Here is a 24,843-nt window from a genome sequence, read left to right on the forward strand (position 1 = left end):
TATCTTCGCTTAGTATGAGAGAATAACTAGCTTTAATTCATGCAAGATGGAGCACCTAGGCATGCTAGTAGGAAGACTAAAAAGAGCTACAATCTCAGGGATATATCCAATATATTAGCCAGCATTCTTACTAGATCTTAATCCAATTGAAGTTATATGTAATATGGAATTGGATGAAGGATTAGATATAGAAGCAATATCCAGAGGATGAGCAGCTTTTTATGATCGATTACGTGAGGTTGTATGCGCTGCTTGGAATGCCTTACCTAAGCAATTTCTAAAGGAGCTGATTAATTCTATGTAGGCTAGATGCCAAGCTGTAATTGAGGCCCAAGGTGGTCATACAAAATACAGTAAACCCTGGATATAAGCACCTAATTCAGACAGCCCAAAAATGTGCTATAACCCAGGTGGTGCTATACGTCGGGCGCCCATACAAAAATATATATCTCTCTATATCAATCGCATATTCAAGCCCCCTCAACTCCAATTTGACGATTTTGACGACGACGATTTGCCCTAATCTCGTAGAGCTCATATATCAGTATCAATCTGTATAGAATCAACGAGAGTCCGCGGCGCAGTCGGTTGCTTAATACACTCGTCATCGCGGCTATACGCCAATATGTGATGATTACAGTCTAAACCCATCCGAAGCGTATCAACGACACGATTACGTGTGGAATCCAATATAAATCTGATATTAGAGTATAAGAAGAGATCGGGGCTCTTTTTTTATCTATAATATTGATTCCGGGGCCGCGGGTGCCTCCATACGGGATATAAAAACTCTACCAAAAAAGAAACCTCACGAACTCCCTGAGAATTGAACTCGGAGCGTCTTCAAATTATATTGTGTCGTAAATCCAAATGGAAATTAACGAGGCTTAAGCGGATCCAGTATTGTATCGTGATTGCGTCGTCCATTATCTAAAAAAGCGACGGATATCTGTTTGACGCTGCGTAGCAACTTTCTCCTTTGTAAGCAGATTTTCGTACCGGGTAAGAACTCGAATAAAAGAGGTATCGGCTTTATCACGTTGCTCCTCAAAAAGACGAAGAGTATAAAGGCCTTGTAAAGCCTCTTGGGATGTAATGAGTGGAATAGGCTCCTCAACAACATCTTCCTCCAGCTCATCAGTCTGAGGGAGTTCGAATTGGCTTAGAACAATATTATCAATATCCATCACTGTATCGTTGACTTGCTCATCTGGAGGATTCAGAAATTGATTGATATCCATGACATCTTGAACCCGGTTTGTAAGCTTCAGATCCTGCAGACTATTCTCCAAATTATGTATCAATAACGCGCTCTCAAACTCCTCCTCAGTCTCATCATGAAGAGCTTTCTTGAAGCAATTGGTAATTGTTGTTGATGTGACTTGATCTTCCCATATATTAACTGCCCACCGTACGGCACGAAGGATTGTCATTGTAGATAGAGGATCAATTCCACGATCGAATTCGTTAATAATATATCGAACCCACTGTCGCTTCCATAGAGCCTTCCAAGCTCGGATAATCCCTTGATCAAGAGGTTGATATTTTGTTGTTAAATTAGGGGGAAGCCATATAACAACTGTATGCTTTAGATCTGCGGTGACCTCCTTGACTGCAGCTTCATGCGCAGAAAAGTTATCCATCAATAGAACCACGTGCCGGCCTGCCATTTGCGCGTCGAACGCATAAAGCCATTCCTTAAAGATATCCGAAGTCATCCATGCCTTCCCATTAGACCGCCAATGGATACCAAGATTATGAGGCTCAATATGAGCGTGAGTAAATGCTCGTGGCTTTTTTGCATTGCCAATAACCCAAAGAGGGATTCGCTCCGAGCCATCCGAATTGCATGCAAAAAGAATACTAATTCGTGCCTTATCTTTCTTGCGGCCGGGCAGGGAACGTGTTGAGAGACCCCGATCAGGGAATAACTTCCAATATAGACCGGATTCATCACAATTAAAGATATCTTGTGGAGGATATGAAGCAAGAAGTTGACGAATCTTGATCATTTGATCTGCAGCATCTATAGATAAGCTTGCAGCTTCTCCATGATGTTTTCTGCTCTTTATATTATTCCGTGTTTGGAATCCAAATAGCCAGCCATTGCTAAATGATGGTGTAGGATCATGAGGATATAGATGTCCCCAGTATTGCTGCGCTTTGTAGCGTATAGCTTCCTGTGAGATAGGAGCTTCGGTCTCAGCTAATCTTATCCAATCCATGACAGCCTTCTCTAACTCAGGCCACTGCTCAAAACGGCGTCGTTTATCCTTCAATTGATACTCTTGGAGCTCGTCAATGAACGCGTATTTCGACGAAAGGATTCGTGTTACTGTAGCTCGATCGATTGGTTGATTGTATGTATCTTCAAACCATTTTCTCAAATTTTGATGCGTGAGATGGTGATTGATTCGGTGTTGAGCGCGTAGGGCTGCTTTCCACTCGTTAGGGATAGCTTTTCGGCGTCGTTGAGCGCGTTGTTGCAGCATATTTGACGGATATTTGATGACTTGACGTTGGAAAATGCTGAGTAATCTTCCTGGTTATAAGCACTTTTGTATGGGAGCTTAGAGATGATGGTGCTTATGTCTTATAGCCAGGTATAAAGCACATTTGTATGAGGAATGAAAAATTTTCAGATTTTCGGTGCTATAAGTCGGGTTGTACTATAAGCCAGGGATCTTATATCCAGGGTTTACTGTATTAGCTTAGTATGCAGATATGACTGGCAAAATCGATTGGAATTTGACCCCTGTAGGAAAATCGTACTAACAAAATTACCGGCCGCACTCATCGCGAGTACTGCTGGCATTGGTGAAATCCAGCGCTAGGCCAAAGTCGCTTGATGTCTTTGTTTTGGATCCGATAATTACGGAGGAATTGAAGCCCCGTGGCAAGGCAACCATCACATTTGGTGTCTTGGCTAAGGACTTCTTAAGGAATTAATATGGAGATAGTCGTCATCACTGAGAACGAGAACTTCAACCCAACTCGTACCGACACCATCTCGTGCTGGCACCAACTCGTACTAGCACCAATTCGTTCTGACAATGTACGTTCCCGTTTAGTGTCAGTATGTGTTCTCGTTCAATGTTAGTAATATATTCATTGATCTCGGTATCTATCCGCGTAAAGAATCTCGTTTGGTGCTGTAAGATACCCGTTAAATGTAGTCGTTTGGTGCAATACCTAACATTCATCCGTTCTCGATAACGGTCTCGTGACAGTAGGTGGTGTTGTAAAAGGTTCTGTTCTGTAAGGCAGAAGATAGGTAGCAATTGATTGTGATTAGGCTGACATTAAGGTACATCTAATAGCAGACGTAACGCTGAGAGAGAAAACAAAACATATCCCTACATGCTCCAGATCTTTGTGGGGCCTATTACGTCACGTGATTCGGTGTGTCCAAATGGCCCCTTTTTAGTGAACCCTAACCTGGGATTTCTGCCACATTAGCAATGTAGTTAAAGTCCCAGCAACAGCAAAGCCAAGCACGACTCGCATTTGCAAATTGAAGCTCTCAGCAAAATCTTCTCGTACCGTGGCCTGCAGATTTTCTGGGAGAGTTCTGATGAAATCGGTCGATCTGAAAATAGACATTATCTCCTGAGGTTCCAATGAGCCCAACAAAGAATTCTTGATCCAGCTGTTCCCTACCGCCGTGACTATGGAGACTACTACAGCGCCTCCAAAAAACCGAAACTGGACGGTAGCTGCCGTGCCAACAGCTATAAACCAGCGCCACTTAGCTCAATGTTCTTCTACTCTGACTTCAATTCCGAGAATTTAGGTGCCCTTACCTAGATCACGTTTCTCCAGAACGAACGGAGTAAGCAGGGTGGCGGCCCCTAAACAGAATCCGAACCCTAAGCCGACAACCACCTCCAGGCCATACAAGCCATTCCAATCCAGTTTACCGGTAGGTGCTCGTGACGCAAAGATAATACCCAATATTTGTAAAATGCTCCCGCATATCATAAGGTATATCGGAGGAATCCGGAGGTATTTGGACAGACTAGCAGCGATGATAGATCCAACAGGTCCGGTCAATGAAAATGGGAGTAACCTGAGTCCCGCTTGTAAAGGACTCAGATCTACAGCATTCTGGTAGCGGATAGGAAGTTGGAAGACAAATGTAATACTGACGGCGCCAAACATGAATGAAGATCTAAAAGTTTGTCGTGTCAGGTGAGCTCCAATAGCGACTTCCAGGGTTGAACGCACATGATTAAACCCAGAATTACCCGGTTCTGACAGAACCTCCATGGGAATACAGGCTGTATGGGGTTTTGGAGGCGATTATCGTGCCAATATTGGCTTGCAAAGAAGGCTATCCACGCAACTGCTGAGGCACACAGGGGCCCAAGAGCCTTTGCGGTCCTCCAAGAGAGGAGAGAAGCTGCTTGTTCAAACCCGCTAACTATCAGTGCCACTGCGGAAAGCATCAAGAGTGCCCCAAGAAAATCAACATTTTCAAGGCGAGGTCGTTGCCTTGGCTCATTGTTTCCTTGATATGGAAAATCACGGGGTACTGTGAAAAGTAGCAGGCCGCCGGAAAGGACGCCAATAGGAATACTAAGAATCGTTAATACCAGTCACAATACCAATATTTTATAGCAAAGAAGATTCACTTCATACTTACTTGAGTAGAAATACCCATCTCCATGTCGTATTCTCCGTTATGAGCCCACCAAATATAGGCCCGATGGCGTTCCCTAGCGCGACCAAAGCAATGGCTGAAGCGGTATATAATGGATATTTTGGCGGTGGAACCAATTCATATATCATGACCATTGAGATTGAGTATATCCCCGAGCCGCCAATTCCTTGGAATGCCCGACACACGATTCTATAGTAGCAAAATCAGCATGCATCCTATCAAAGTGACCTGTAATATGGAATCAAATGAAACTCACAACTGGGTCATTGTTTGTGTTGCTCCACAGCCCCCTGAGAAAGCTGTAAAGATTATTACCGCGGTCATACATGTCGCCTTGCGGCCAACCAAGTCGCTCATTTTTGCCCAGATCACCAGACCAACTATCCGTTATATGTGTATTAGAAAGGGAAACCTTGCGATTAAAATTGTGTCAATAGCTGGATGGGCTCTTACCAATGTAGGTGATCAGATATGCTGTGATTAGCCAGCTGCTCGCTGCATAATCATCAAGTTCATTTGTGATAGACACGGCGGCTGTACTAACGATAGTAACTTCAAAATTGATGAGAAAAATGCCCAGGAAGAGCCTGCACGTACCGGTATGGTTAGACAAGATCATAAAAGACAAAGACAGAAAGATGGCCGCTCCGTATACCTTACCCTATTGTGATAAGATGGAGCTTCCATCCTGAGATATAGTTGAAGCCATTTTCACTATGCACGCTTTCGTTTGGGGGGAACTTTTCAGAGCTTGACACCATATCACTGTATTTCTGTTCTATTCGATAGGTAGCAATGAGCAAAAGCGACTGTGTGAAAGCAGTCGCCAAATTTAGTGGTTGTCAAGTTTACACAAATCAATATATGTATAATTGCCTATCTAGGAATACCCCCTAACCTCCATGAATTTCAATGTTTACATTACTAGCAGAAGATCAGGAAAGATTCGGCGGATTACCCTACGCGCTCTGTGGAACCTGGCCAATAGTATTATTACCTGAAACGTGTATCCATGTAAGATGCGTTCTGGGATTCATTTCAGCCGTATTTTGTCTGCCTCGGTAAGTATATGACCCGAGATAGCACTCTTTTATACAGAAGCAAGACTGATCCTGGAAAGCAGGAAATCGTGCATGGAGCTTTGCCTGTTTGAATTTCATGAATTCCGGGCGGATCCTCGTATTACGGTGAAACGTATAACCATCCTGCATAAAAAGCGTCTAATTATACATGCATATATGAGAGATTGAGTGGGAACGTGTATTGTATTCAAGTGTGTCTAATAGAATGAAAATATCTGGCATCCCTGTGCCATACATAACACAGCGTAGGAGTGCGCGCTAATTTAGTAAGAGTGATTCTTGGCAAATCTTTATATCGAGGAAAGCTCGCTATCCAATGAGGGCAGGCGAGTGGATTTATGCGCTGCAATCACCATATCCGGGATGTCAGATAATCCGGCTTTCAAACGAGGCAGAAAGATCGACTGTTCAATCTTACAGGTCTAAAAGGCACCTTTAGGCATATATCTGGGCACCTAGATTTCCGCCCAATATTTACCCCTCCTGATAGCTCACAAATCACCCCGCCAAAGGTGTCTATAAAGGACCCGGCTTTAAAGACTTGAAAGACAGACACAGAACTCAATACATACAATCTTGCTAGTCACTTCTTTTCTTTGATCCTAGTAAAACACTCTTCAGGATTGGCCTGGAATAAACCGACCAATCCGACAATTAAGAGTCTGACTACCCCTACCGGCTCTATATCAACATGTTGTCCAACGTTGCCACCAAGTATAAGCTTAATTCCCCAGAGGATTGGGACGATTGGCAAAACGAACTTCTTAATTGGGCTAGAGCCAATGATCTTCTTCCTATTCTCTAGGGAACTGAGAGATCAATTAAGAAACCTGTTTGACCAAAGATACAAGACTATCTACCTGAATCCCAGAACACTACACAAAACTGTGTAGGTGCAGCTTAAGGAACGCGTCAGAACTCTGCTCAATCAACCCAAACCACCACAACTGAAGATATAACTGATGATTGCACTGAGCAGAGGGCAAGAAATGACTTCAATCTATGTCTCAATAACTACAAAATGGAGTTCAGTGAGTGGGAGGTTCAGCGTAGAGACATTGATAAAATCTTTGAATGGATGAAGCAGACTGTGTACTACAGCTATCTTAAGACCTATGTGCACGTGACACACAGTTGGAAGGAAGCGTATAATAACTTGAAGATGCAAGTTGGCCAAGGATCGCGAGAAATCCAGTAATATATATAAGATAACTATAACCAGCACATAAAACCTTTCAGAGGTACTCCGCAAGATCCAGAGGCTTGGTTGATCAAGTGGGAAGAAATCATGCTTTAAGGAAAGAAGAAATCTATGTTCTTTGCCCAAGATACGGAGGACTGGGCATCTAGGTTTCTCGAAGCTATTCGACCACTAGATGAGGCGTGGGTAACGTCTTTTGAGCACTTAATCGATTCAAAGATTGATGATAAATCTCTTACCTATAAGGATCTCTTAAATGGCTTCTAGAGACTTATCCCACGACTCCGTACAAAACAACAATCCTGTATAATAAAAGGCTCTTTCGCCACTCATCTGAGTAAGAGCGACAACAGCGAAGAAGAAAATAAAGAAAGCTTGCAGTGAGGGAGAGCTATGGAGTGTGGTCAACGACGTTCATGATCACAATCATTTGAAGGAGGACAGCGCAGCGGATTTGCTCCAGATAAAAGAGGTAGACCTAAACTGACCTACCCTGCATGCGGAGGCATGCACTTTATTGACTTCTGCTTCTATATTTTTAGTTATAAGACTCCTTAAGAGTTTGAGCCAAGACTTTGGCTTCAACAAAGAGCTGATAGATGGCTCAACAGCAATGCACTATTAGCAAAAGAGGTAAGACGTGTACTAACCAAAGAACAGGGATAAGCTCCTTCTCAAAGGAAAGAACGATCTCGCTCTAGAAGTTGATCCTAAGAGTGACGAGAACCTATAACTCAAAATACTCAGAATGAGGTGACTTTCCAAGGAGAAACAGCAAGTTCAAATTGACTCTTTAAGACGGCAGTAGGCAGCTGCAAATCGACCTGCTATATTCATATGGAAAAGGATTTGGCTGCACTGTCAATTAATGAATATCCTTTAAAATATTCAGCTTTATTGGATTCAGGGTTATCAATTCACGTTTTCAATGAGATAGAAAGGTTTGTGAACTTCTGGAAAGCGACAGCAGGAGACTTCCTATGGGCAGGCACCCACCAAGTACCTGTCTTAGGATATGGAGAAGTGGATATCGAAATCCACAGCCTTGATGGAAGACTCTAAATTCTGCGCCTTTATAATGTGGCATACTGCAAGGACTTTGTGGCAAACCTGGTGTCTTTCTAACAACTAAGAAAGCATGGAATCTGGTGGGACACCAGAAGAGGCTTTAACTACCTTTAGAACGAGAAAAATCAAGTCCTTATATATATAAAAGAGAGGGAAGGTCAATTTGTACTTAAACATATCGCTAACGACCATCCTCTCGTAAAAATGGCCTTCATAATACGACGGCACCGCTTCAATTTGTGGACAGTCAGAAAAGAACGAAAAGCTGATGCTAAGAGATGACATGCTCGCCTTGGCCATCCTGGACCCCAAGCTATCGAACACCTTGCCATAACGACAAAAGGTGTAAGAGTGACTGGCCTATCTAAAGGTCCTACCACTGTACAGTGTAAAGCCTATAGAAGGGTAAAAGCTAGACGAATCATATAATGAGAAGAAAGAAATATTGTGGAATGACCTGGCGTGCATCTAGCGATTAATTTTCATGACTTTCAGAAAAGCTCAATGAATGGAGAAAAGACATTGATGCTTATAACCAATCGATTTAGCGGTTTTATCTGGGACTTTTATATGACGTCGCACAAAAGCGTGGAGATCTTAGAAACTCTGAAATGGTTCTTTGAATATCTGAAAAAGCACCATGATGTTAGTCCGATCAAGATTGAGATAGATAATAAGATATTCTTACACTGACCTGAGGTAAAGGAGTGGCTGATTACTAAACATGTTACTATTGAGCCCTCAACGGTAAATAATCAAGGACAAAATAGTGCTGCTGAGCGCTCAGGGGGTGTCATCAAGGATAAGACTAGGGCCATGAGAAATGGTGTAAAGTTACCTACAGATTTATGGTCAGAAATATATCGAGCCTCAATCTATCTTTATAACTGTACCCTGAAGTTCATGTACAACTGGAAAACGCCATACAATAGGTTCTATACTTACATTGCTTTGCAAAATGGAATTTGCATATAAGATCAGAAACCTCAGCTTGCTTACCTGAAGGTATATGGCTGTAAAGCATATGCCCTCATATTAGAGTATCAACTCAAGAAAAATTGACTTCAACACTTCAATCCGCGAGCATGGGTAGACTATCTCGTTGGATATAACTCAACAAATGTTTATAGGATTTGGAATCCTTCGACAGGGAGGATCGTGCAAGCAAGGGATGTTATTTTTAACGAGGATGAAGTCTTCAGTAGAGATATCCAAGATATCAAGGATGATCTCCTTCATGTGTCTATTGAAGAACTGACAATCTTGCTGAACAAGATAGATATCCGAGTATAGTCAGGTGAAGTCGAAGATAATGCTAACTTTGGAGATGAGATGGAGGATTTGGTGTTTAACGGAAATAGGCATAATAATGAGTATACGATAATAACAGGCTTGGTAACTGGTTCTGGATTTGAAGATTCAAGTCAGCTTAATTTGGACTATCCAAGCGGCCCATCCCTGACGCCAGGAGAAGGATTATTAGAGGGGATTGATAAATATGCTTATCCTACACCTCCAGATATGCCTCCGAGCGCACTATTGGCAGCTAGCATAACTATTGTCCATGAAAATGACCTCAACCTCTATTAGAGCTCTAAGCACGCAGCTGGAATGTCAACTGGCGGGGTCAAGCCCAGAGGGTCGCTCGTTCAGGAAGCAACCACCAAGGAAGGTCCTAGAGGGGCTCTTGATGGTGTAGGCACGGTCAGGTCTAGAGGATTGCGTGCTGAGTTTGGGGACAGGCCCAGAGGGTCGCCCAATCTGCGTGACTCTATGGTAGGTCTCAGAGAGGCTCATGGCAGGCATATCCTTGAGGACGGACCCAGAGGGTCACTTGAGAAGAACGGGGTAGGCTTCAGAGAGGCTCCTGTTAAAACCGTCGCCGCTGCTTTGACTACGCAACGAGGAGAGCTTAATCCTTGGAGGTTTGCTTTTCTAGTAGGCACACAACATCGTCAGTATGAGGTGAACACAGTCAAATTTGATCACGTGAGCCTTCAGCGATGTCTAAGGTCAGGATGTCGACTTCAGTCAGTTCTAGTCCGCGACCTACCGCCTGCTCCCAAGAGTCACCATGAAGTGGAAAAACATCCTTTAGGTTAGTTATTTGAGGAGGCTGAGAGAGATCACCTTAAAAGTTACGATCCATCTGGCTCTTGGACAACGGTGCCTATCAGTAAGGCAAAAGGAAAGCAGATTCTCAATTGTATGTGGGTATATGTCTATAAGTAGGACAAGAAAGGTTGTCTAGTCAAGTGCAAGGCACGATTCGTGGTAAGAGGTGATCAAGAGAAAAGAGATGATACAAGGGACACATATGCTGCTACTCTTGCTGCGAGATCTTTTAGGATATTTATAGCTATTGCTGCGCGCTTTAATCTAGAACTCAAGCAATATGACGCTGTCAATGCCTTTGTTAATGCTATACTGGACGAAGAGATCTTTATGAGAATGGCTCCTAGATATCGTGAGTCTGGAAAAATATATCGACTGAACAAGGCTCTCTACGGATTGCATAGATCACCACTCCTATGGTAAAAGGAACTTACCAGCACCCTCATAGAGTTGGGTTTCAAAACAGTGCCTCACAAACCGTGTTGCATGTTGAAATCTAGGATCATACTGTTCTTTTATATAGACGATATCGTTATCACATATAAGACGAGCCACCAACTAGAAGCTGACTCAGTCATGAACCAACTTTGTGCCAAATACAAAATATCTGGAGGAGGAGACCTGGAGTGGTTCCTAGGTATAAGAGTTATATGGGATCGAAGCAATAAGGTGATCTGGCTCAGTCAAGCCACCTATATCGATAAAATTGCAAAGTTAGCCAACACTCGACAAACTGATGACACACCAATGGCTTGAGAAGAATTACTCCTATACGAAGGAATGACCACCTACAAAAGTAACCATCAATATCAATAAAAAGTTAGCTCAATTATGTACATAGCAGTAAGTACTCAACCTGATGTGGCTTTTGCCATCTCACGGCTTTCACAGTTCTTGTTAAATCCTGGACCAAAGCACCATCAAGCTGCTGACAAGGTTTTATGCTACCTTGAATGTCATCGTGCGTACGCCTTGAGGCTTGAAGGAGGTGAAGATTATTCAGTATCAACAGACGCCTCCTTTGCAGATAATACACTTGACCATAAGAGCTCACAAGCATATGTCATGACACTTTTTGGTGGAACGATAGGATGGCAAGCGAATAAGCAGGATATGGTAACAACATCAACCACTGAAGCTAAACTGTTAGCTCTCGCTCAGGGGGTGAAAGAAGGCAAATATGTCCTTCAATTACTTCTGGAGTTAGAGATATATTTTAGAACACCTACTCTTTATATTTTCTACGATAACCAGCAAACTCTAGGATTGCTAGAGAAGGACGCTCCGCGACTGCGTACAAAGCTCTGACACGTTGATATTCATAATCACTGGGTACAATAAGAGGTGCAGAAGGGAGACATCCAAGTGCACTACATGCCCACAAAAGATATGATTGCCAACGGCCTGACTAAGGCACTCAGCAAACAGGAACACCAAAAGTTCCTCAATCAAATCGGAGTAGAGGATATCAACAGCTATCTCACTCCCCAGCAAAAGGATATGGAGAACCTAGATATTGAAGAATTACTTTCTCTCAATGACGTGCCCGACAACTTATGAAGCTATTCCAGCTTTACAAGCAGTTGCTTTCTGCAGCTGAGGGGGTGTGTCAGATAATCCGGCTTTTAAACAAGGCAGAAAGATCGACTGTTCAATCTTACAGGTCTAAAAGGCACCTTTAGGCATATATCTGGGCACCTAGATTTCCGCCCAATATTTACCCCTCCTGATAGCTCACAAATCACCCCGCCAAAGGTGTCTATAAAGGACCCGGCTTTAAAGACTTGAAAGACAGACACAGAACTCAATACATACAATCTTGCTAGTCACTTCTTTTCTTTGATCCTAGTAAAACACTCTTCAGGATTGGCCTGGAATAAACCGACCAATCCGACACGGGATAGCCGTAATATAATCCTGTCAATATACTACTACCTAAGCAAGGATGCCCATTTTGTCAAGTTTGGCCCGCTTTGGGTGGCTTGCTGATTAGTTTGCTTAGATATCTTGGTAACTGACATTGAAAGGGAGTGTCCCATGTATTACTCTGTCCAGATTTTTGAATTCTGCCTACTTATCTGCGACAATTCTCAATTGGTCTGATGAGGGTATTCTACTGACCGACGGAGAACGGTAGCTAATTAACTACAGCCTACTACGTAATACACAAGCAATCAGTCAGGTTGAAGGACCTTTATTCGAGATTCCTCCTTTCACAACGTCAAATTTTGTTTAATTTGTTCGCTTTCATCCTATCTATGCAGTTCATATAGTTGATATAGAGTTCCTCAACCAGGCCTTTCATACTATGGAATCCATAACTATCGCGAGACCATTTACAGGCATATATCTATGGCCGCACTTCAGCAAAGCATTTGAGTTCATCGCTGGCTACCCTGCTGACAACTTTGAGTTCGTTGTGGGCCAGACCCCATTGTCCACGTTCAAGGAAACCTTCCTTTTCGTGGTATTCTACTACGTGATCATCTTTGGTGGCCGCGAACTCATGCGAGACCGAACGCCTTTCCAGCTCTCGTCCTTGTTTTTGGCGCACAATTTCTGTTTAGCGGCCATCAGCGGTGTTCTGCTCGCTCTTTACATAGAGGCTATTGTTCCTACGCTAATCCGCAAAGGCGTGTTATTCGCTATATGCGATATTGATGGCGGATGGACGCAGCATTTGGTTGTCTTGTACTATGTGGGTGTTTAAAAATCTTAGACTTTCACGATTGGTAGATCAAAAGCTAATTATATCTGTCCATCGATAACAGTTGACTTTATTAACCAAATACCTCGAATTTCTCGACACTGTATTCCTCATCCTCAAGAAAAGACCCTTGACATTCCTGCACTGCTACCACCACGGCGCAACCGCGGTCCTCTGTTACACGCAATTAATCGGCCACACCGCCGTGTCATGGGTCGTTATCACCCTTAACCTTGTTGTCCACATCGTCATGTACTGGTACTACTTCCAGAGCACGCGCAGTATCCGTGTTTGGTGGAAAGAATGGGTCACTCGGCTTCAAGTGATACAGTTCATGATCGACCTTGGATTCGTCTATTTTGCGTCCTATACATATTTCGCCTCGACATATTTTCCCTGGATGCCCCATATGGGTTCGTGTGCGGGCGAGGAGTTCGCGGCTTTGATTGGCATTGGCGTTCTGACTTCGTATCTGGTGCTGTTTATTGGATTCTACTTTGCGACGTATAGAAAAGGTGTGAGGCCGCGTAGTTCGCGCGGAACTCTTCGTCGCATGTCTCAAGCTGAAGCTATTACCTCTAGCGGTGTCGAAGCTACTAAGCTTGCAAAGGGCAATCTCTCGATGAGAGCTCGGGAGATGTAAGTGCAAAGTGATGGTTGTCCCGTTTCAATATAGGGAGATGATTTGAAATTTTGGGACTGGCATGATAGGCTGCACGCATAACCCCACTTTCTCGTATGGAAGTATGTATATACTAGACGCATCCTTGCCGCTGTTTCAGAAGAAAGAAAAGAGAGTGCGAGTTGTAACTCCAAACCTGCAAACTACTGTAACGCGCGTTGGAGAATTGTTTGGTTTTAATGAGAGTGCTTGATATTGTAGGAATACCATACGTCTGGAGGAGCCGATTAGTCCGGACCAGGATCGCTATCTGTGTCTGCGAATAGAACGCATACAATGAGGAAGACAAACTCACTCGGAAAAGCGCAAATTGCACACTTTTTCAAATGTAAATGGGAATTCGAGCTGAGACATCGTCTGCTGGATCTCACATGCCTCGTGATCCGTCATCCGTGCCATTGAGGCGCGTGTGTGATACTGTAGCCGTAAAAATTTTGTAGTTCCCATTGATATCGGGATCGACGGGTATGCTACTCGCACAACTTTGTTTAAGTAATTTATGAATGCTATCCACTATTACTTTAGGTCCATTTATTGCATAGGGGGCATCCTGTGGGATTCTACTATAGTGATTGTTCTAGGGTATAACCTGTTGGTAATATCTTTCTGAATTAATAGTCCCCTATTCTTTCTCCTAGAATAAATATAGGCTTCTATTATCTCCATGAAAAGTAGCCCAAAACATCCATCCACGTTTTTGGGCTAGAAATATACGTAAACACGTCTCATCTAGCTCTTTACCAGCTTTTCTAGTTACCCAGATTCTTGTGTAGAAGCCTAAAGTTACCCATATTTCATTAGACCAAAGAATTCGATTCCATTGCTCAATTATCCAATTTAAATGCTCAAGGGCCCAGACAAGACATACACGTTTATATTAATCCGATAGAGGAGGCTTTCAAAGAGCTTTACACTATATATCCTCTTTTTTTAAGCGCTCAAGCTAGCGCATTCTTTCCCACAGATAGATTAAGCTCTTCTATAACTTTATAATAAGGCATACAGCGCATATGTTTCAAAGAAGTAATCCATTCAATAATATAATCAACTTCGGCTTCGGAGAGCTTAGAGGGGTTGCAATAAGCCTTTTTAGGAGTTGCTTGCTGGCTTTGACACGTAGACCTCGCCATGACCCGGACCGTGGGTCCCTCCTCGCGACCCGCGACCCTCACCGCACCTGAGGGTCATAGAATCTTTGGAGGGTCACCCGCCAAGCGACCCTCACGGCCCGCATATGCATAACTTTCTCACGCTTTCCCTAATTCAGATGGATAATTCTGCTGATAAACATTCATAAATTCCTGTTTTTTATACCTGTTTCGTATGTCTGACTATGAATCTATTGTTTTCTATCAAACCCCTACATATTTTTATGAAATATGTCTTCTAAATAAGCCTTCTTGCTCGGTAATCCTGGATTTACACCTTTTTTCTGCCTGGGAAAAACCGTTGTGGTGTGTATTGTGAAGAGTTGGAGAGAGAAGCATATAACAATGGGGAAATATATATTTTGATTGTAGAAGTATAATCTGAAGAAGTTACAACTTTGATATTCTTGGTTATTAGCCTCAAACTTCCTGAAATCCTGACTTAATTATATTGAACATCTATTATCCACTTTCTATATACCTATGCCGTGTCGAAATTGAGCGAAATATATCGATCATGTTCAATTATGTTCTGCCAAAGTCGTAGGGTCGCGAGGTTGACCCTCAGGATAACCCTCACGAACCTCAGGATGACACTCACGAACCTCAGGGTGACCCTCACGAATTTCAGGGTGACCCTCACGAACCTCAGTTCTAGCCAATTAGCATAATAAGTATCAAATGTGATCTGTCATTTTACCTCCTGAGTCCCTTGCCAAACTACAAAGGAAATCTGGTAAGTCTTCTCTTCTTCTAACTATCTTCACCATGTCCCAGTTTTCTGACGCATTCTCATCTACTTATGAGGGTCCACCCTTAGATTTTCTTGAATACAGTGCTGATGATAGTCCAGGTCTAAATCAGCTCTACTCCCCTATCTCATCTAGAAATCAAGATATCTCCCTTCCATTATCTGAGCTTTGAGTGGCACCTGATTATCTTTATTGAATTTGCCTGGACTAGATTAGATTATTCATTATGTACTCCCCAGAAATAGACAATGAATTTATGCAGTGGTGGCTTCAGACTAATTTTGGGAAAAAGAGACAGATATCTTGGGATGTAAAACGAGCTGCAAACTGCTAGAAAAACTTTGATTAAGTAGTATTTAAAAAAGATAGAAAGCCTAGAGTGATGTACCATTAATGTTGGAAGGTACTTGATTACCCTGCGTCAGCTCACTCAGGAATATCTTCAATAAACAAGCATTATAATAGGATAAATTACTGGAGAGTTACCTCAGCTGTAGGAAAGAAACCAAACATCAAGCTTGCGTTAGAGCATGCAGTATGTTCGAGATCTGACTTTGACATTGAGTAATGAGCATCCCAGTTCTGACCTCGACATCTAGGCGTAGAATGTGACGGTACGAAGATTTGATAAGTGAGTTTGGCAGCAGAAGCTTGCTCAGCTCCTCACTATATCATATCTTCCCTTTCTTTTTCTCAAGTACACCAAGTTCCGTGATTTGATCTCCTATGCCTGGCTAGCACTATTAATACTAGAAATTCCTTCTGCCAAGGTTATGCACCAGCAGCTTCAAGATCTCGTCCATGAGAACCAAAAGAGTATCCTTCAGAAACTCCCTTCTAGTGTGAAGCTATCACTTGCCCTAGATTGCTAGACATCTCCATTCCAACAGGCATTTATGGTGATTACAGAATACTTTCTCGACAAGAACTGGGAATATCATGAGATATTACTAGGATTTGAACACTTACATGGATCTCATTCCAGCGCAAATTTAAGTGTAGTGCTCCTCAAGCTGCTACAGGAGCATCAGATCATAGATTGAGTGCTTGCAGTAACCACCAACAACACTTTAAATAATGTTAGTCTTATAGTAAGTGTCTACGAGGCAATTGAGTCACTATAATCCTTAAACAATGTTGTTATCATTCAGGTACCCTATATTACATATGTGATCTAGCTGAGTCTCAAAGATCTCCTTGGGAAGATGAAGGCTGCTCTAAAGATTAATATAGCTGAGCAGACATGGTCTGATGATTGGGTGGATAGTCTTCATGCGAGATAGCAGAAACGCAAGATTGTGGACACTTTGAATAAGGTGCGACATCATGGCTTTTATCCTCATTCATTATTCTAATCTGTTTCTTAGGTTCGAAGCTTTGCAATTTATATCAACGCGAGTCCTCAGCGCTGAGAGTCATTCTACAACTTACAAACTAAGGAGCCAAAGCTTGTGCCAATCCAGGATGTTGCTACTTGGTGGAACTCCACGTTCTTAATGCTTATACGCGCAAAGAAACTCTAGCAGACCTTCGATGCGTTCTGCTCTTAGTACGACCAAGAGCACTTTGCCTTGAGTTAGGAGCAGTGGCGGCAAGTAGACTATCTTATCTGTATTCTCTAGCCTTTTTACCGATTTATGACCCTTCTCTCGAAGTCTAAGGATGTTACCATCTATCGGGTCTTTAAGGTCTACAATAAGCTGTTTAACCACCTAGAAAAGTCGATTAGACAGCTTAGACAGAAGAGGGTCGCTTGGAAGCAGGTGATGCTTGCATCTCTCAAAGTAGCAAAGAACAAGCTCTTAATCTACTACAAAGACACTGACAACATGGATGGTCATCTCTACGCCATTGGCACTATTCTTTCTCCACAGGATAAACTTTAGTTCTTCTCAACCGCAGACTGGGACCCAGAGGAAGGCGGAATTGATTACCAAGCAATCTATCACCAGAGCCTTGAGTCCTCTCTCGAGAAGTACTTAGAGAATCTTGCCTAGGAGCAGCAGATAGTGGATGCTCCCCCAATGAGTACGGCAATAGATAAATTTGATTTGGCCTGTGTTCGAGATGAGTCGCAGCAATCTTAGATTCGACAGCCAGTTCAGTCTGACAAGCTTATAAGGTATCTTGACAGCAGTGAGTGTCTCGTCTCTTAATATTAATGGGAATAATTACTGATTTCTCTTTTAGACACAGTCCCAAATGCCTAACCTCGAACCTAGTGGAAATATCACTAAGATGAATTCCCTGGAATGGCGAGGCTTACATGAGATGTTCTTTCTATTCCAGTTAGTGGTGCAGGAGTAGAGCGGCTTTTCAACTCTGCATGAGATATCTGCCATTATCGTCGAGGCTCTCTACAGCCTCAAACAATCTCAGATCTTATGATGTATATGTGTACATCATGGTTTGAGATTTATAAAGAGGAGCGAATAATGCTCTCTAAATATCTTTTGACTTAGGAGATACAGGCTGTAAAGGAAGAGAGAACTCAGCAACAAATCACTATTGATCTAATTAGTGATGATGAAGAGGATGAAGGGCTTTCTTCTACAGAGCTCTAAGAAACTTTGCAAGGCCTATCTGCAAAGGCACTTGGCAAAAGATGCCTAAGAGATATTACTGAGAATATAGAAAGTGATTAGGAGGGTGATAGTGAGGTTACATCTCTGCTAGAGACATAGTACCGAGTGTCAGGTAGAGTTCGCAAGCGTTCAAGGTTGCTTGATGGATATGAGATGTAGAATATGTAGTTTAATTCGTTTAATTCATCTGTTTAATTTGTTTAGTTCATTTTGATTTAATGCTTTCAGGGTGATTAAAGCTAAACAAGTAGACCTACAAATACTGTAAGTGAAATACTCAAAAATACTGTTAAAATCTACAGAATTTATACACCTCATGACCTGATGATGTTTGCATTGTTTTACTACCCTGAGGGTCAGGTCATGGCCCTGAGGGTCGGGTCGCACCATCAACGACCCTCCCCTTATGGAGGGTCAGGGTAGGGGCTGACGACCCAAGAACCTCCGTGGTCCGGGTCGCGGTCCGGGTCGTCAGGGTGACCCGCGGGTCGTGGCGAGGTCTATTGACACGTATATTGAACTTGGCGGTAGCTAATTTGAAGCTATTAAGAGGTTTAAATATATATAAATCCAGCATCTCGGAGTGCTAATACTTGTATCCGCTCATCCCTATCAAGCCGTACAGAATTCTGCTTTGGCTGAGGGGGTTCAGGGGGCTCCGGCGTGGCCATATTAATTGTTGATATCCGATATCTAGATTGTTGGAACTCAAAATGAGCTAAACCAATTTGGGAATAGGACAAGATTTGCGTATCAAGAAATTTCGAGAATTGGCATCACATTCCGACGCGACATTGAACATTACAAATCAACTTTACAGCCTATCTCTAGAAAATTCGATTTGCACAAGTGTCGACTTTTGGTGATATCACTTCTATGAAATCTTGTATATAAAAACAGGTTCAATACTCCTAGATAGTGGTTTTAGAGGAGTGCCGGAAAATAGACCTAGTTCCTTATACGTATTGTTTAGTGCTCGCTTTCGCTTAGTCATCGCTCTAGTAAACCAACGTTCCGACAGTTATGAGCCTGGGATCCCTGCGAATATAAGCACAAGTATCGTATTGGAGTATTGGATCGACACTTGAAGCTACTCGCAGACGTGAAATCTGATTTATCGACGACCGTTGGTTTTGGTATACATTCGACGAATGACCGAGTGTGAACCCTTGAAGATATCTGTGCCAGGAAGAACGAGTGAACTTGTTAGCTATGGATGAGAATAAGGGAACCGTTATTTTGAAGTCATTGAACGAATGGAGGAGATGGTTAGAGCAGTTGAGAACAAAGGCGACGAAGGAACGAGTCTGGGATTATGTGAATCCATCCCCGTTACGGACACACGAGGTGGAACCGGCACCGGAGAAACCAGTTAAACCCCCTTTTCCAGACAGTATAATGCCGAATCAGAACAAGGATCCAGAAGTTGAGAAGCTTGCATTGATGCGCTTCCAAATGGAATTACAGTTATATGAGCAGCATTATCAACGGTATAAGGACGAAAAGGCGAGGTACGAGAAGCACCAGGAACGATTGGACGCGGTATGATCGTATATATTCGACACGGTTGAACTAGGCCACCATCCCCGAATTCGGATGAAGCAAACCGTTCTCGAGATGACACAGGAATTGCAGGAGGAATTTGCTCTGCAACCGGAGCAGGAGCATGAACTGATAAATGAGAGATATAGAGATTTGCTTACTCCGAAACGCGGCATGAAGCCTAAAGACTGGATCTCGAAATGGGAGAATCTGTTATTGGATATGCAACTAACGGACTTCAATGAGATTCCAGAAAAGAGAATGTCGAGGGACTTTATTCGTTCATCAGCTTTTATTGCACCCAAGTTTGCTGAATCATGGACGACAACACTCATCGAATTGGATACCGGACTGGAAGTATTGCATAGGAAGATTGGATTAGACTCAGTACCAGGGATTCGCGATATGATAAAGATTTTCGAACAATGGGTCAAGGCACAACGCAACGTGATGGACCCTACTCGACGTGATGCATCATTCGCGATGTTAGGCGGTAAATCGGATCAGCCTGAGAAGGAAGAAGAACAAAAAGGGACTCAGCAATCCAATCAGCAGACTAATCATCAATCAAGATCACAACAGAAAGGACAATCGAGAAACAGAGAAAGAACGTGTCTATGTGGAGCAAAGCACAACTTTGAGGATTGCCCATATGTCAATGAAGGAAAAAGATCAAAGGATTGGAAAGAAGATGAGGATATTACCAGAAAGTTCAAAGATGTCGAACGCAGTAATACATCGCTGGCGAAGGCACTTAAGGCAGTCAAAGGGAAGCTTAAACTGACAAATTCAACCAATAAAAAGGAATCTGACGACGGCAAGAAGGACAACGAACCGGAAAGATCGAACTTTGTATATGATGAGGACGAAGTTCAGATATCGATAGGTCCATGTTTTGAACGATCAAACATGGCAATACAAGTTCAAACAATAGCGACAGCCACAGATTCAGACAAAGACCTCAAGGATGCAGTTATTTTGGATAACGGTACAACGACTAACATCTTCAATGACTTAAGACGGCTTCGCAATATGGGAAATGAAGAACGAATCTGTCTTGTTGGAAATGGCTCAGTAAAGATGTATGGACCAGGGGAAACGATCATCTATCTAACGAATCCGATTAGCAGACAGGCAAAGAAAGGGATATTGGTGAAGGAGGCATGGTATGTTCCAGGAATGCATACCAACATTATCTCTCAAGGAATGGCTGAGGAATATGGACTTTTCTTCAATGGTTTGACCCGAAGATTGGTGACAAAGAAACAAGATATTTGTGGACTAAAGAAGGAAGGAAGGCTTTATCTGATTGAATGGGATGAAAACCGGAAACCTAGGAGTTCTCTAGGAAACGACTTAGCACTTAGTTCTTTCGAGAGAAAAGTATTGAAGGACCCTGGGAATGTATGGTATAAACGACTTGGACATATATCGGAACAAGCCGTTGAGAAACTTCAGGAAGCAACGGAGGGTGCACTTGTCACTTCACCAAGGGCTTTAGGCAGGAATGAAGAAGGATTCAAGGAGAAATGTGAGATTTGCGAACTTTCCTCGGCAAAGAGATAAATAAGCAGAGTGGCGATACCACATCCAACGCGACCGTTCCAAAAAGTATTTGTCGATATCATTGTTATGAGCTTGGCAAGGAACGGAGATGTGTATGCACTTCATCTATTTGACCCTTTCACAAAATACCACGCCTTGGCAACAACCCCAACGAAATCGGTAAATTTTGACTTGTAATGGCTAATTGAGGATATTGAACAAACATTCCATGTTGTGATTGAAGTCATACATTGTGACGGCGAATCAGCAATCAATGGAAATGACTTTAAAGATTGGTGCAAGTCAAAACGGAAAACCCTTGTGACAACAGTTCCTAATACTCCAGAACAAAATGGGCCAAGCGAGCGAGCTGGAGGACTTATCACTACACGAACAAGAAGTGCGATCCAGGAAGCAAACTTACCGACAGGATTGTGGCCATATGTTATGCAAGCGATGGTTTATATCATCAATCGGACGCCCACAAAAGCAATCGGTTATAAGACTCCATATGAGATGGCGTATGGCAAGAAACTTACATTGGAAATCTGTACTTGCTTGGATCAAAGGCGTACGTGAGAATCGACACCAAGAAAAGTGAGAAGATGGAACCGAGGGCTCAAATCGGATATCTCGTTGGATACGAGTCTCACAATATTTGGCTAATTTGGACAGAGGGACCACGAGGGACCAAGGTCATTCGAGCAAGGGATGTTGTTTTTGACGAAACGAAGAAGTATAATCCAGAACATCCATTTGCTAGAGAGATTATTAGGAATGGTGTGACAAAAATCACAGAATCATTAGACATACCGAACCTGGAGGACTTCAATGAAGAACGAGTTGTGGAATCAGTCGACGAATATATGAATTTGCAGCAATCCTCCTCAATGAAATTTCCTCTGGAAATCCCAGTATTAGCTTCTGGAAACAGCCAGACAGTCACAACACAGCAACACATACCAGAAAGCATGGAAATTAATGATCAACCTGTCAATGAGCCAACACAGTCTGTTGTGATACACTCTGACAGCCATTTGATACCCAGCCCGTCAGCATCCAGTTCAACAGAGTCGATGCAAGGTCACCAGATGTCAACGAGCAAGGAATTGTTACTGGAAAATCGAATTAGTGAACAGAATCAGGATGACAAAATGGAAATCGACGACGTACATGGCCAGCAAGATAATCAGTTAGTTCGATTTGATGACACTAAAAACGAAGTCACATTGTACGGTGATGAATCCCAATTTGGCGAATCTGGGAGGGTGACTGGTGAGGATAGTGGTGAGGAAGAAGCTCAACAGGATGAAGGAGCAGAGCGAGAGAATATGGCTCTCACGGCCGGAACAACCACTAGTCCGAGTGGGCAGATTCCCCAAATAGGAAATGAACAGACACCGCTGTTGCAATTGACCAATGAGGAATCAAGAAATCCTGACGTCACGTTACCTGAGCTACTACTATCAACTACCCCGCAGCAAAGAAGCGCGCCAAAGGCCTCAGAAATCGGAGCTGACCTCTCAGAGGGAAATATTGTGACAGGACCACGCCGAAGGATTCCCTCTAAGCGTGCTCGAAGCCCAGAAATAGCGACATCTAAGGCGGAGAGGAAGAGGCACCGAGCTTTTTTCGCGAGAATAAAGTTATTGCAAGAGTCTTCAGCGTATAAAGTGTTTTTGGCAGCCGCAGAGAAACTTGATGGGTATGAGCCGCTTCATGAAGATATCCCACCAGAGCCCAGGAACTGGATAGGCGTCAAAAGACACAGATTTGCCAGGCAATTTGAGGAAGCTGGGAGAACTGAGATGGAGTCATTAAAGAGAAAAGGCACATTTGAAGTTGTCGACAGACCTGAAGGAAAGCAAATCCTACCGCTGACATGGGTCTTCAAATACAAATCTGACAAATTTAGGAAGATTGCAAAGTTCAAAGCACGAATTTGTGTTCGAGGAGACTTGCAAAAGGGTATGGATTTGGAAACACGAGCAGCAACACTTGCGGCAAGAATTTTTAGAATGATGATGGCACTAGCTGCAGTTTTTGATCTTGAGATTGTACAACTTGATGCAGTCAACGCTTTTGTTAACAGTGACCTGGATGAAGAGGTATACGTTTATTTTCTAGATGGCTTCAGAATTCCCGGAAAAGTCATACGATTAAGGAAAGCGTTATATGGATTACGACAAAGTCCGCGATTATGGCAAAAAGAGCTTACAGGAACGCTATTGGAGCTTGGATTTTCGCAAATTCCAGATGAAGAGTGCTTATTTGTTAAAGATGGTGTGTTTTTACTCTTCTTTGTGGACGATATTTTGATCTTTTACGACAGGAAAAATCGACAATCTCTCTTTGAGGAAATTGTTAAGAAACTCACGAGCAAATATGAGATTCGACAAATGGAGAAATTCGAGTGGTTCTTGAATATACGAATCGTACGGGATAGAAAGCAGCGGAAGATCTGGATTTGTCAAGATTTGTATATTACCAAGATTGCTAAAAAGTTTGGGCTAACGCAAAACAATACAAAGACACCAATTTCCATCGATTTACAACCGTCAGAGAGTGAAGCCATGAATGAAGACATTCACCTCTATCAAGAATTGGTGGGATCAGCAATGTATGCTGCAGTCATGACCCGACCTGATGTTACAAAGCCAGTGAACGAACTTGCCAAATTCACTACAAATCCATCAAAGGATCACATCCGCCAGATTAAACGTGTCATTGAATATCTCTATAATACACAATTCCTCGCTATCGAATTCTCACCACCGGAAAACAGCGATTCGGACGTTGCTATATGTGCTTCGGATGCTTCTTTTGGAGACAACGCCGATCGTACGAGCTCGGAGGCTTATATTTTCAGTTTATACGGAGGTCCTGTCGACTGGCGTGCCACAAAGCAACGATTAGTTACAACTTCAACTACCGAAGCGGAATTAAGAGCGGCAACGGAAGCAGCAATGAAGCTCTATGTTTGGAAACGTGTATTCAAGGCTATTGGTTTCAAAACAGATCGTGAGCTCTCCATTCAATGTGACAATAAGCAAACCGTGCTACTCTTGACTAGGGAGGACCCTCATTTTCGAACGAACTTACAACATATTGATATCTACCATTATTGGCTACGACAAGAAGTGAGGTGTGGTAGACTTCACATTGAGTGGGTTCCTACAAAGGAAATGATTGCAGATGGCCTTACTAAGGTGTTGAAAGGACAACAATTCTTGGACTGGAGAAAACACCAAGGATTAACGGATATAGCTCATTTAGTGCAAGAATGAAACCTCACGGTTTCCTTCTTGGGAGGGTATGTTGGAACTCAAAATGAGCTAAACCAATTTGGGAATAGGACAAGATTTGCGTATCAAGAAATTTCGAGAATTGGCATCACATTCCGACGCGACATTGAACATTACAAATCAACTTTACAGCCTATCTCTAGAAAGTTCGATTTGCACAAGTGTCGACTTTTGGTGATATCACTTCTATGGAATCTTGTATATAAAAACAGGTTCAATACTCCTAGATAGTGGTTTTAGAGGAGTGCCGGAAAATAGACCTAGTTCCTTATACGTATTGTTTAGTGCTCGCCTTCGCTTAGTCATCGCTCTAGTAAACCAACGTTCCGACATAGATATAAAATCACGGGACCACCGCCATACAGGTAGACGTCGGTATCGCATTGGGCCTAGCGTGATCGTAGCAAGGACATCAACCTCGCATGCCACGGATCTCAGATAGTTAGAC

General features: G+C 42.8%; 7 protein-coding genes across 7 annotated transcripts, besides 10 other annotated features; 4 read left to right on the forward strand and 3 right to left on the reverse strand.

Moving 5' to 3' along the window:
* The first annotated feature begins 133 nt into the window (after positions 1-133).
* Positions 134-352: a mobile genetic element.
* A 486-nt stretch (positions 353-838) lies between these two features.
* On the reverse strand, positions 839-2,797 carry TSTA_051370 (jerky, putative; the record flags this gene model as incomplete). The annotated part of the gene is made up of 2 exons (XM_002485609.1): positions 839-2,542; positions 2,773-2,797. 2 exons carry the CDS (start codon positions 2,795-2,797, stop codon positions 927-929), a joined length of 1,641 nt encoding a protein of 546 aa, XP_002485654.1. The 3' UTR covers positions 839-926.
* Positions 1,185-2,246: a mobile genetic element.
* A 626-nt stretch (positions 2,798-3,423) lies between the features above and the next one.
* On the reverse strand, positions 3,424-5,020 carry TSTA_051380 (efflux pump antibiotic resistance protein, putative; the record flags this gene model as incomplete). Its single annotated transcript, XM_002485610.1, has 5 exons — positions 3,424-3,731; positions 3,804-4,171; positions 4,228-4,578; positions 4,646-4,852; positions 4,920-5,020. The coding sequence occupies 5 exons, from the start codon at positions 5,018-5,020 to the stop codon at positions 3,424-3,426; spliced, it is 1,335 nt and encodes a 444-aa protein (XP_002485655.1).
* Positions 5,021-6,593: 1,573 nt separating this feature from the next.
* TSTA_051390 (uncharacterized protein) lies at positions 6,594-7,213 on the forward strand (the record flags this gene model as incomplete). The annotated part of the gene is made up of 2 exons (XM_002485611.1): positions 6,594-6,939; positions 7,096-7,213. The coding sequence occupies exons 1-2, from the start codon at positions 6,767-6,769 to the stop codon at positions 7,211-7,213; spliced, it is 291 nt and encodes a 96-aa protein (XP_002485656.1). The 5' UTR covers positions 6,594-6,766.
* A 630-nt stretch (positions 7,214-7,843) lies between these two features.
* Positions 7,844-9,268: a mobile genetic element.
* A 357-nt stretch (positions 9,269-9,625) lies between these two features.
* Positions 9,626-11,689, forward strand: TSTA_051400 (uncharacterized protein; the record flags this gene model as incomplete). The annotated part of the gene is made up of 8 exons (XM_002485612.1): positions 9,626-10,003; positions 10,118-10,220; positions 10,266-10,481; positions 10,534-10,548; positions 10,653-10,766; positions 10,890-10,925; positions 10,974-11,423; positions 11,472-11,689. The coding sequence occupies 8 exons, from the start codon at positions 9,626-9,628 to the stop codon at positions 11,687-11,689; spliced, it is 1,530 nt and encodes a 509-aa protein (XP_002485657.1).
* Positions 10,076-11,599: a mobile genetic element.
* A 748-nt stretch (positions 11,690-12,437) lies between the features above and the next one.
* Positions 12,438-13,615, forward strand: TSTA_051410 (elongation of fatty acids protein, putative; the record flags this gene model as incomplete). Its single annotated transcript, XM_002485613.1, has 2 exons — positions 12,438-12,827; positions 12,901-13,615. The coding sequence occupies 2 exons, from the start codon at positions 12,438-12,440 to the stop codon at positions 13,477-13,479; spliced, it is 969 nt and encodes a 322-aa protein (XP_002485658.1). The 3' UTR covers positions 13,480-13,615.
* A 495-nt stretch (positions 13,616-14,110) lies between these two features.
* Positions 14,111-14,416: a mobile genetic element.
* A 40-nt stretch (positions 14,417-14,456) lies between these two features.
* Positions 14,457-14,758, reverse strand: TSTA_051420 (uncharacterized protein; the record flags this gene model as incomplete). The annotated part of the gene is made up of 2 exons (XM_002485614.1): positions 14,457-14,669; positions 14,696-14,758. The coding sequence occupies 2 exons, from the start codon at positions 14,756-14,758 to the stop codon at positions 14,457-14,459; spliced, it is 276 nt and encodes a 91-aa protein (XP_002485659.1).
* Positions 14,759-16,023: 1,265 nt separating this feature from the next.
* Positions 16,024-17,856: a mobile genetic element.
* A 1,359-nt stretch (positions 17,857-19,215) lies between these two features.
* On the forward strand, positions 19,216-24,377 carry TSTA_051430 (reverse transcriptase family protein; the record flags this gene model as incomplete). Its single annotated transcript, XM_002485615.1, has 4 exons — positions 19,216-19,545; positions 19,630-21,076; positions 21,422-21,661; positions 21,766-24,377. The coding sequence occupies 4 exons, from the start codon at positions 19,216-19,218 to the stop codon at positions 24,375-24,377; spliced, it is 4,629 nt and encodes a 1,542-aa protein (XP_002485660.1).
* Positions 20,488-21,624: a mobile genetic element.
* Positions 21,073-21,639: a mobile genetic element.
* Positions 21,651-22,127: a mobile genetic element.
* Positions 22,479-24,356: a mobile genetic element.
* Positions 24,378-24,843: the final 466 nt, after the last annotated feature.

This window comes from Talaromyces stipitatus, genomic scaffold (genome assembly GCF_000003125.1).
Source record: "Talaromyces stipitatus ATCC 10500 scf_1105507295515 genomic scaffold, whole genome shotgun sequence".
NCBI classification, from domain to species: Eukaryota; Fungi; Ascomycota; class Eurotiomycetes; order Eurotiales; family Trichocomaceae; genus Talaromyces; species Talaromyces stipitatus.